A 12,440-nucleotide genomic window follows, 5' to 3' on the forward strand; every position below is an offset into this window, starting at 1 on the left:
CAGCAGTAGGATAGAGGTAGGTGGAGAATTCCTAGGATCTGCCAAGAGGAAGATAGCGCTTTCCTTAGTTCTTTTAGTTCATCTCAAATAAAAACAAAAATAAAAACGAGTTGCCCCTTAGTTTAGTGTCCCGACCATTCCTGTTCCCTCTGCTCGGAAGCAGCTTTGTCAGGAAGTCACAGTGATCACGATCAAGTACTTCTGTAGGCTGCCGGGTGTGGGAACGCCAAGGTCAGGTGTCAGCGTCGGATGGGCCGTGTTACTTACTGTTTCTCTCTGCTGTTTCCACATAGATGCCCCTCAATCTCACGAACGCCGTGGCCACAGCCCGACAGTTACTGGCTTACACCGTGGAGGCCGCCAACTTCTCTGACAAAATGGATGTGATCTTCGTGGCCGAAATGATAGAAAAATTTGGAAGATTTACCAAGGAGGAAAAATCAAAAGAGGTAGTACCCTTCTGCTTCTGATGGTTCATGTATGGGGCCAGCAAAGCGTGTCTGTGATCAGGGGTGAATCGGGATTTCTGAAGCCTGCGTGCGTGTGTGCTGTGTTTGAACTAAAGGTGGTCTCCAAAGTGGCCGCCGAGGAGCATCCGCTCTGTTAGAGGGGCTGGTTGTTGGGAGAGGAGTCCGGCCAACGGTCGGTTCTTAGAACACCGGCTTCTGTGATCCATAGGGATTGGATTGTGTTTCACAGAAAGCGATGTTGTCCTCACACCCCTGAGACGCGATGAACCAGATCATAGATTCCCACACTTACCTGGCCTTCTCAGAAAAATGAAAAAAAAAAATTATTTAGTTCTTTAAAAAAGTACTCATTGCTCCCCTGGCAATTAAAACAAAGCAACACAAAGCTTTTCTACAATAGCCCTTGCTGGTTTGAGGTGCCTTCAATTGAGTCGGTTCTGACCCTTGGCGATGAGGGCGCCACAGGAGGAAACTCTGCCCCGCCTCTGCCATCTGACCCTTGTTCCGACGCTTGAATCCATTGTAGCCACTGCGCCGCTTCGTCTCTATGGGCCTTCCTCTCCCGGTTGCCCTCATCTTCACCAAGCAGGGTCTCCAGGGATGGGCGTCACCTGACATGTCCAAAGTATGTGAGATGGAAGTCTTGCCATCTTTGCCTCTGTGGAGCACGCTGGCTGTCCGTCTGGCAGGACAGCTGTTTATCCTTCCAGTAGTCCCTGGGACTTTCAGCATTCCGCTCCGGCACCACCCGTCAAACACAGCGATCCTTCTGCAGTCTTCCTTACTCAGTGTCCCGCTTTCCCGTGCATATGAGGCATGTGGAAAAAGGGCTTGGGTCAGGTTCGCTTTAGTCCTCCAAATATTAGCCTTGCTCTTCAGTGCCATAAAGGGGTCTCGGGCATCAGACTAACCTGATCCAACGCATCTTTTCATCTCGTGGCTTCTCCTTCCCTCGTGATCCCAGCAAGACAGAATCCTGACACTTTCAGACTTGTCTCCCTTTATCACGATGCTACTTATCGGTCCAGTTGTGAGCATTCTGGTCTTCTTGACAGTGAGTAATAATCCACACTAGAGGCTACAGTTCTTGATCTTCATCAGCAAGTGATGAAGGGGCCATATTACCCATTTGCCGAAAGACTGAGCTTGGGTGCCTCTCGACCACTGCCCACCCCTCTGATTGGGGTGGCCTGAGGACAGAGCTGTCTAAATACTGCCCTGGGACTCCCCCTGTCCCCCAGTATCGAACCCAGCAGTTTGCCGCTCACACTGTTAGCACTGATCTCTGGAAGTGGAGTGGACCTTTGGAGTCTGCACATTCACGAAGACTTTTGCCATAATGCCTGGTAACTCACGGACTGCTGTGTTTCACTGTGGGGTCCTTTGCTCCACTAGATCCCGACTCCCGATGGAAAAATATCCGTAGGACAGAGGTAGTGTTTACAGAGCCCTGGTGGTGCTATTGGGCAAGCATTGGGAGGTGAACCACAAGGTTAGTGGTTCAGATCCACCAGCCCCTGACCTCCCCCCCCCCCCCCGCCCCGGCCAGTTCTTGCTTCTCAATGCTGAAAGAATTCATGCAGCAGAAGCATTTTTGTAATCTAAATAGCTTTCCGGAGGGAAAGGAGCATTTCGGGTAACACTGTCTCGGATAGTACACACTATCTCTGGAAAGCGTGCAAGGCAGCATGGTGGGGTCCGTTTGCAGGAGGGCGAAATCTATGAGGAAGAAGGATGAGGGACAGAACAGGGAAGAAGACCGAGTGCGAGCGCTGAGCGGGCACGCGAGTGTGCCCCAAACATGGGAGAAGTCCCCACCTGGGGCCTGAAAGAAAAGCCTGCTTCAGTCTCTGCGGTTATCCTTTCCTATCTTCACTTGGCAGGGGGGCGTGGTGGAGGGTCCCGGCCCTATTAAGTGGCTGAGTTCAGGCAGATGTGTGATGTATGTGCCTGGTGCCAAGTGTGTGCGCCCAGGTTGACGTGTACCCGCACCTGGGTGACCCTTTGATCCTGTCCAGCTTTGGATCACCGCCATAAGTGTCTAATGGGAGCCCCGGTTCTGTTCAAACCCCGTTATTGCGGCATGGCCAGCTAGTTTTCATTTAGGGTGGGCAGCCGTAATCTTCCTACCCGTCAACCCATAAAAACTTACATTCTCAGAAGCCCATCCAGACAGTCCCACTGTGACCTGTAGGTAAGAGGACCAGATTTTAACATTGGTAAAGCGGGACACCATTGCTAAAACTCATATCCTGCGAAATAGCCACATGGCAGCTGAAAACCGTATACCCTAGCTTGTCGTGCATTCTTTCAAAAAATCGGGACTTTTTAAAACGCCGTGGGACATGGGAAACCTTGTTAAAAATCGGCTGTCCCGCCAAAAGCGGGACGTCTGGTCACCTTACCTTTAGGGGCACTGTGAGTTGGAATCAACTCGAGGGCAGTGGGTTTGGGATTTAACCATTTGCTGTTCTGAAGTCAACCATTTGCTGCTTTGAAATGATCTCCTTGGAGCAAAGAAGTAGGTTTAACGTTACGACTGTCTCATTAACTGCAGGCCTCTGGGTTTACAATGAGGCCTTTGTCTTGCTTCGTGGGCACCAGTGAGAGAGATGTAGCCCAGTGACTGCATCGAGTCAAGCTCCAGGAGAGTGCTCGTATCAGGACTGGCTTGGACTCGCGGTGGTGAGAGCCCCTGTGTATCCGAGTAGATCTAAGTTCCACGGAGCTTTCCAAGGCTGATTTTCCAGAATTGGCTCTCCAGAGTCACCTCCAACCTTTGGGCCAGCTGCTGGGCACATTAACCCTTGCTTCCTTCTGAGACTCCACAGGATTAAGGCTTTTGACATGACTGTGCTCTCCAAGGGAAGAAGGACCCAGCCTTCCAAGAAAACAATTCACCAGCAGCGGATTTCAAAGGTTTTTGTTAAAGGCAATTGCTGCCCCTTTACTTTGGGTCAGAAGGGGTGTAACATTGTCGTTGGAAACAGTAGACAGCCGTTTGTTGTTGATGTTAGGTGCCACCGAGTTTGTTCTGGCTCATAGCTCCCCTGTGTGCCCCAGAATGAAACATCACCCAGGCCTGCACCACCTTCACAATGGTCGCTATGTTTGATGTCCTTTTCCAGGGATACATAGGAGAACCAAACAACCCCCCACCCCCAAACCAAACTCACTGCCATCAAATCCATTCTGACGCTTAGTGGCCCTGTAGGACAGGTAGAACTGCCCCCGTGGGTTTCTGAGGCTGTCACTCTTTATGGGAGTCAAGAGCCGCATCTTTCTCCCAAGGTACAGCTGGTGGTTTCAAACTGCTGACCTGGTGGTTAGCAGCCCAACAGAAAGAAGACTATTCAGGATTGAACTCTTCAGTGACCATCCTCCACACTGGAGTGACAAGCATCTTTTCAGTTCTTCAGCTTAATCTGCCGGCCCTCGCATCCCCCGGAGTGTAAAAGTAAAATACAATCAAACATCCTGAGAGCTAGGAGCTTCGTTTTAAGTTAATCACCGCAGTGCAAAGTGATGGAGGGAATCCAGAAATGTGTCCAGCTCCGTTGGAAACGTAATTAGCCAAATTGCTTTTTGTGCGATGGCCAAAAAGTTAACTCTGCTCCGGATTATTTCACAAACAACGATGGTGAGGCAGCAGCGCCCGTAGACTGGTGAGTGAGTCCGGCCAGCGCGAACTCACCCGCGCTCTTCGGCAAGGTAATGAGAGCTATTAAACTGTCAGGTGTAAATGATACGGTTAGTGGTGGGGTATTCCCCCCCTCCAAAACCAGCTGAAGGTTGTCTGTCAGGCAACTTAAGTATCTATTACAAGAGTGATATTTTTCTTCTTCTGTTTTTTTAGTGGAAACAATATATAACCGTTGCAGAAAATGAGAGAATCTATAAAGATTCTATTTGGCTGTGTTTTATAGTCTCTATCTTGTGCTTTGGTTTTAAACTTGCGAGCAGAGCCTGTGCATTACAGAAACTTTACTGCTACATCCATTTAGCGTGCCTTATGAGTAATTTTTAAAACATTTAGAGCTTGTTGTCTTTTCATTTACTCAATTGAAAGCTTAATCTTGTCAGTACTTTTCCTTGATCAAAATTGACCGAGTTTTCTGTTTTTATGACGCTTTTCAAAGATCCGACTTCTGGCTTAGTTGATCCTTTCCAGAACACTCCCCACCCCACCCGCCAATGTGAACCATCCTCTTCATCATGTTTGAACTTCAAGATGTAACCCAGTGTACTTGGAGAATGAGGAATGGGACCCAGGACCCCTATCTTAGAAGACACCAGGTCTTCTGTGCAGGCTATGGTCCACACAGATTGTGGTCTACCTTCTCTGGTGACTAGTGACTGGGGTGTAACCGTTGGCAGCTACTGGACTCTTCCCGTCCGGAGGAAAGGAGAGTGAAGAAAATTGAAGACACGTGGAAACAATGAGTCCATTGAACCAATGGACGTAAGTTTCTGTTACCCTGAGATTAAAAACACAACCCAACTAGATGGTGCCCGGCTACCACCAGCAGCTGCTCTGAAAGGGATCACATAAGCAGTCTCTGGTAGAGTGAGAGAACAACATGGAATAATAAAGCTCAAAACCATGAACAACAACACCAAAAACAGACTCGGGTGGAGGCGCAGGTCCCTTAGTCACCTTTCAGGTCTGGAAATGAACTCGCCCCCCAACCCACTATTCAGCCAGCCATACAATAGACAGACAGGGAGGGCACACGCCTTTTATGAAGCAGCAACTTTGAGATGAAAAGGTCAGAGGGGGCGGAGGGATTTGGGTCAGGATCTGTTCAGAGGGCTTCCGGATGAAGAAGGAGTGGGAACAGGAAGGACAGGGACGGAGGGAGGCGAGTCGTGTGTGCATTACTGAATGAGTCTCCATCTGCTCTGTAAACCTGCACCCAGCGCACAAGAGGAAGCCTTTGAAAATTATACCCAATGCCAAGTTTTGTTTCTTTTCTTCGGCTGTCGTCTAAGTAGCAGAACTTGGCAGAGTTATGATGCTTGGCGGTGATTTTGACCTAGCTTTTCTCAGAATGACGGAAGTGCTTCTGCTGAGGAAGAACTTGGCCTCTTCTGTGTCCTACTCCTGCACCCTGTAATGTCGCCATGGTTATTAACTGGACATTTCCCTCGCTGCCTGAGTCCATCCGTGCTTTCCGGTGTCCCCCACCATACCGTGATGACAGGTGGAGGTACAGGTGCGGGATCCCTTCTGAGCCCTTGGGCCCACCTCAGAGGATGAGATCAAGTGGAAATGCAAAGCTTCCTAATCCTGCCAGATTTCTCCCCCCCCCCGGCCATTGGGCATCGGATTGCAGGCATGCGTATTTAATCCAATGTAATTTTACACGCACTGCTATTCCATTGTGTTCTCTTTGTCCTGGTGACGGATTTGGAGCTGCCTCCCCAGCCAGGCTACCGAGCATATAGCGCGTGATGATTGTCTGCTCGAGGGAAGGTCTTGGCACCGAATCCCTCCTCACGCCGCAGTTATTCAGTGGGAAATAATGAGAGGACGCGCTTGTCCTCAGCCAAGGCTGTTCCCTGTGCACTTTCTCAAAGGTATTTCTTTTTTTTACAGCTCTTCTCAGAAGTTAAATTTTGCTGCTGGCATGGCCCAGTAGCAGTCAATCTCCAATCACATACCAGTCCATGTTTTTCGGTAGAGCTGATCCAGAATTGAGGCTTCAGATCACACCTCCATCAGATCCGCAGGAAGTCCATGTCTTTTTTTTTTCTTAAAATCATTTTCTTGGGGGCTCGTACAACTCTTACCACAATCCAAGCACATTTATACATTTGTTGCCATCATCATTCTCAAAACATTTGCTTTCTACTTGAGCCCTTGGGATCAGCTCCTCATGTTTCTTGTCTCCCTCCCCGTTCCTCCGTACCTCACGAACTCCTGATAATTTATGAATGCTGATTATTTGGTCATATCTTATACTGTCTGACATCTCCCTTCACCCACTTTTCTGTTGTTCACCCCCTAGGGAGAAGGTTATATGTAGATCCCGTATTTGGTTCCCTCTTTCCACCCCACCTTCCCTGTATCACCACTCTCAGCACTGGTCTTGAAGGGATCATCAGTCCTGAATTCCCTGTGTTTTCAGTTCTTATCTGTATCAGTTTACATCCTCTGGTCTAGCCAGATTTGTAAAATAGATTTGGGATTGTGATAGTAGGGGGCAGGAAGCGTTTAGGAACTAGAGAAAAGATGTATGTTTCATCATTGCTACATTGTACCCTGACTGGCTTGTCTCCTCCCCTCCAACCAGCCCCCCCCCCCATCCCCACCCTTCTGTAAGGGAATGTCCAGTTGCCTACCAGATGGGTCTTGGGTCCCCAGTCTGCACTTATGATTTGATTTTTTTTGTTCTTTGATGCCTGATACCTGATCCCTTTACCACCTCGTGGTCACACAGGCTGGTGTGCTGCTTCCATGTGGGCTTTGTTGCTTCAGTGCTAGATGGCTACTTGTTTACCTTCAAGTCTTTAAGACCCTAGATGCTATATCTTTTGATAGCTGGGCACCATCAGCTTGCTTCACTACATTTGCTTATGCACCCATTTGTCCTCAGCAATTGTGTTTGGAAGGTGAGCATCCTGGAATGCCAGTTTAATAGAATGAAGTATTTTTGCGTTGAGGGAGTGCTTGAATGGAGGCTCAATGTCCATCTGCTACCTTAACCTCCCTGGCGGTTTAATGATGTCACTAATTTTGTACCCAAGTGGTACATTGTTTTGCATAAAGTTTGTTGTTTAATATTGTAGAACTGTAATTCTTAAGAAATTAGTCATTTTAATCTCTCTAGTAGACATTCCAGGTATGTGTGTCTACATGTCTGAAAGCCTTTGGGAAATCACTGTGGATTAGTTGTATCATGATCTGTGAATACCTTATCTCGGGAGTGCTTTAGAATGAAGTCTGTATGTTGTTGTTTTACAGTTTTGCAGCCCCCAGGGATATCTTTTTGGGTCACCCTTGACTATATTTTATCACATTGCCACTGTTTCTTGTATCTTTTATTCTTTTTTTTTTTTTTGATGGGTAAATGTGAACTAGCAATTAGTGAGGATGTAGACAGAAATGTAACCAACTTATGCTAACTAGTAGCTGAATTCTAGTTGTTAATGAAAGCCAGAAGAACCCAACTCAATGCCAGAGTCAATGCAGACTCCTGGTGACCCTATCTGTACGGAGATATAAATCTAAGTCAGATATAGAATTGCCCTTGTTCCGAAGATGTTCACATTGGGAAAGATCAAAAAGTCACTATGATAAGTTGATGTCCTTTCCACCTCTAGTGGCTTTTTGTGGGGTTTCAGAGTATGTAGATCTTTATGGGAGCAGAACACCTTTTCTCCCAAGTGGCGGGAGGGTTTGAACCAGTGACCTTGTGTTAGAAGTCCTGTGCATAACTCACTATGCTACTAGGGCTCCTTAGTTTGAAGGCAGTACACAATTTTCCTTTTCCTTTTGAAGTAATCTGTTTCTTAGGGAGGAGCTGAATAAGCTACTGTTGAGGGGACCTCGGAGGTGGAACAGTCATTTATGTTGAATGCATTGGTTGTAACAATGTGTGTGTGTGTGTGTATCCCAAAAGTATTATATGTATTAAAATAATTAAAAATGAACGATAATCATAATAAAAGATCTAATATATTACAGTATTGTATCCTGTTTTAGTCTGGGTACTTTAGAGAAACAAATCCACAGAAACTCATGTATAAGAGTTTTAAATAAAGGTTAAGTGCGCATCAAGAAAACATCCCAACCCAGTGCTGCCCAAGCCCACAAGTCCAACATTAACCCTTTAACCCATGTGTCCAACACCAATCCACAAAGTCCTCCATCTCACAAAACACATGCAATGATGCTGACTGCAGGAGGAAAGCTGAGTCAGTGAATGTGTAAGCATCTCAGTGCTGGCAAGGGTCTCCACATGGCTGCTCCAGCAGCCAGGGCTGCACCGGGGTAGGTCCATGTGGCTTCTCCTCGGGGATGTCTTGCAGGAAGTGAGCCTTGCCAGCTGAAACAGGGACCTGGCTAAGGCAGCTGCACCCTGGTCTGACCATCTAGAAAGGCGAGACTCACCAAGCTATTTACCTCTCCGCCCTTCGATTGACCCCACATGTGTTTATCGGCCAGGTTGGCACAATAAACATTATCTCATATTCCATGCATTATTTCTGGAGCTTTATACTTACTGGATCTTAGTTCTTACAACCTACAGAAATGACAGGTTAGCGCCCCGATTTTGCATATGAGAAACTGAGGGGATTGAAAGGTGAAGCATCCTCTCCTCAGTTACTCTACGTTCTACGGTGGCTTCACCCCGTGAGTGTAGGGTAGGGACTTGGTGGAATTCCACAGCCATGCCTTCTTGTGCAGAAAACCGTGAATGTGATGGATCGATCGAACTTTTCCCAAACTCACCTCAGCCCTCGTCAGCGTTCATTCGTAAGGTGGAGAGTCTCAGGAGCAGCACTGGTTGACAAACCTCAGCTGGGTTCTCGGGGATGATAAGGAGACATCTTCTAAAGTGGCATGGGCTTTCTGGATTGGCTTTAGGGCTTAATGTCCTCGCTTTTTGCCCTTTTATAGAAGACTACTAAGTGTGTATATATTTCTTTTGTTCCTTCTTCTGGAAATAGTTTGTTGCTCTTGAATCGCCCTCCCTGTCACTAATACTTGCCCATCACTCAGCTATCATCGTGTGTGTTTCTCTCTGGACCCTTGAGCATTAGTTATCGGATGAGGGACACACACAGCCCCAACACTGTTTCACAGGCACTGTCTGATGTGTTTACACCTGCGAGCCATGAACTGACCTAAAACAGGAATCTGAAAATAGCACAACCAGTGGAAAAGGAAGGCACTCTTACCAAACCCAACGCAGCTGAGGTAGTTCCAACGTTTGTTGCTATTATCCTTAGGTGCTGTTAAGTCGATGCTGACTCAGCAACCCTGGCTCCAACAGAACGAGCCCCTGCCTGGTCCTGCACCGGCCTCCTAGTTGTTGCTGTGTTTGAGTCCTTGGTTGCAGACACTTTGTCAATCTGTCTTGTGGAGGATCTTCCATTTCCCAGTGGTCTTCTTTACCAAGCATAACGCCCCTGTCCAAGGACTGGTTCCTCCTTTGTGACCCGGTATAGGGTTTTCAGGCTGTAGATCTTTACCTTAGCAGGTATCCTCGACTTGCTCTTGAGACGTGTCTGTTGGGTTTGAATTGCCGACCGTGCAGTTAGCAGCCCATTGCTCTTGCTAACGCATTGCCATCGTCGATGTTGACTCTTAGTGATCCTGCAGGGCGGGGTAGAATTGCCCCATGGCTTTCCGAGACTGTAACTCTTTATGGGAGCAGAAAGCCCTATTTTTCTCCCATGGATTGGCTGGTGCCCAACTCACTACACTACCCTACCTCTTAGGCCCCACTTCTTTCATGGTACTGGGCTTGAAGTCAAGCCCAGTTGGGGGAAGAGGAAACCTCATGTTCAAAGACACCAAGGGATGAGGTGACAGGAGCTGGACAAGTGAACAATTTGAGCATGTCAGAGACTATATTGAGATTGACCAATCCCCCCAAAAACCAAAAAAAACAAACAAAAAAACCCCCAGGTGGTGGGTATTTATTCCATCCTAGTGATCTGTTGCTGTTCTAACAAAGGCCACAAGAGGGCATGGTGACAAACAAATTTATTTTCTCACAGTTGTTGGTTGGCGCAGTCCCGTCAGTTCCAGCTCATCCTGACCTGATGTACAACAGAAGGAAACACTGTCCAGTCTCGTGACATCATCACCATTGTTCCTTTGTTTGAGCCAATGGTTGCAACTCTTGTCCAGGGTTTTCCCCTTTTTGCTGCTGCTCCACTTTACCGAGCATGACGTCCTTCTCCAGGGCCTGCTTGCTCCTGGTAACCTGTTCAAAGTACGTCAGACCAAGTCTTGCCATCTTGTCTCTAGGGATCAGCCAGGCCCTCTTTCTTCAAGTGAGGAGACTGCTGTTATTAGGTTCCATCGGGTCTGCTCTGGCCCACACGACCCTGTGCACAACAGACTGAAACCCTGCACGGCCCTGTGCATCCTCACGGTTGCTCCTCCGTCTGAGCTCACGTGCCCGTCCATCTCATTGAGGACCTTCCGCTTTTACATTGCCCTTCCACTTTACTAAACATCATGTCCTCCAGGGTCTTTCCCGACAAGAAGCCCAAAGTATACAAGACCAAGTCTTGCCTCCTTGCCTCTCAGGAGCACTCTTGCTTCACTTCTTGTAGTGGGACTCGAAGCCCACACTCAGACTTTTGTCTTTGGCTCTGTCAGCTTCTTTACTTAATATAATTCTTCCCCCAAAAAACAAAACCCCCAAATTCACTCGAAGACACGACACTCAGAAATCTTGCTGCTTTGACTTAACAAAGCAAACCCAGACCCCACCGCAGCTCTATCCACAGGCGTTTGAAAAACGAAGTCATCCCGTTGATTCCGATTCCTACTGAGTGTGGAGGGTACAGTAGAAAAGCCCCACGCATAGCCTCCGTTTCCCATGCTCTGGGCATGTTCTCAGGAGAGCTCAGTTCCTGGAGAGGACGTCATGGTTGAGAGAGGCAGTGAAAAGGAGGAAGGACTGACACAGTGGGCTCAAACATGACAAGTGTGTGGCTGGCTTAGTGTGTCCTTCCGTTGTGCATGGAATCACTAGGATTTGGAACTGAGTGACGTCATTGAACCAGAACAACGCAGTCTTTACAGAATCCGACTGTCTAGGCTTTCTCAGTGGAGTGACTGGTGGGGTCAAACCTGCTATCAGTTCAGCACTTAACTCATTGTGCCACCGGGCTCCTCATCATAGGTAGAGGGATGTGAATCAGTCATACATATTTTGGGGTATCCCATTCAACCTCAGAAAAATTTTTTTGCTTTAAAAAAATTTTAATAGCCAAGAGAGCTAAATTGCTAGCTAATGCAATACCTTTTTCATGATAAGTGTTTCTATCGTCACTAAACACGCACACACACACACACACACACACACACACACACACACTCCCCTGTATTGATTCTAGATTTTTTTTAATGTCCAGGCTAGGCTGAGGTCTTAATTTTGATAGGCTCTAACATTTTTGCATTCCTTGTTACTACGTTTGATTGCCTGTCTTGCTTCTGCTTGATACTGCATGAGTCTCTTCTTCGATGACTTGGTGGTGACAGAAGCACACTGTTTGGAGCTACATCGCACAAAACGATCATAATTGAATGTGGGTCTCAATCCGGATGCATATGAATGAGGAATGGAAGTGTCTGTTGAATTTTCTTGGGAAGAATGAGAGTCAAGGCCGAACTCGGCAGATCACCAGGATTCTGGTGACACAAATAGCCCGTTTGTTTAAAGACCTTCCTCTTTTCTCCAGCTCGGCGACGTGCTGGTCGACATTGCGAGTAACATCATGTTGGCTGACGAGCGAGTCCTGTGGCTGGCTCAGCGGGAAGCTAGAGCCTGTAGTAGAATCGTTCAGTGTCTACAGCGGATCGCCACCTACCGCCTGGCCAATGGAGCTCATGTCTACTCTACAGTAAGTGCCCTGGGATGACTGAAGTGTGTGTGTGTTTGTGTGTGTGTGTGGGGGGGGGCGGGAGATGCAAGGAGCCCCGCTGGCTGGCATGGTGGGTTACTTGTTGGGCTACCAACACACAAGGTCAACAGTTTGAACCCACTGGCCACTCCAAGAGTGAAAGATGAGGCTGTCTTTTCCCATAAAGATTTACCGCCTTGGAAACCTACAGGGGCCGTTGTCCTCTTTCCAGTAGGATCACTATTGAGATGGAATCTACTCAGTGGCACTGAGTTTAGGTTGGGTGTGGTGGCACACATGGTTAAGCACTTGCGCGAGCTGGAAGATTGGCAGCTCAAACACACCCAGAGAGAATGCTTTGGAAGTAAGGCCTGGCAG

The 12,440-nt window shown here is 47.8% G+C and overlaps 1 protein-coding gene across 2 annotated transcripts in view; it reads left to right on the top strand.

The window, feature by feature from the left end:
- ADGRA3 (adhesion G protein-coupled receptor A3) overlaps positions 1-12,440 on the top strand; it is a 127,673-nt gene that overhangs the window by 78,689 nt on the left and 36,544 nt on the right. For both annotated transcript variants that reach the window (XM_075544479.1, XM_075544480.1), the window contains exons 10-11: positions 294-449; positions 11,901-12,062. In XM_075544479.1, coding sequence (XP_075400594.1) covers positions 294-449; positions 11,901-12,062 — 318 coding nt within the window. The remainder of the gene's footprint in view (positions 1-293; positions 450-11,900; positions 12,063-12,440) is intronic.

Source organism: Tenrec ecaudatus, chromosome 3 (genome assembly GCF_050624435.1).
Source record: "Tenrec ecaudatus isolate mTenEca1 chromosome 3, mTenEca1.hap1, whole genome shotgun sequence".
Taxonomy (NCBI): Eukaryota; Metazoa; Chordata; class Mammalia; order Afrosoricida; family Tenrecidae; genus Tenrec; species Tenrec ecaudatus.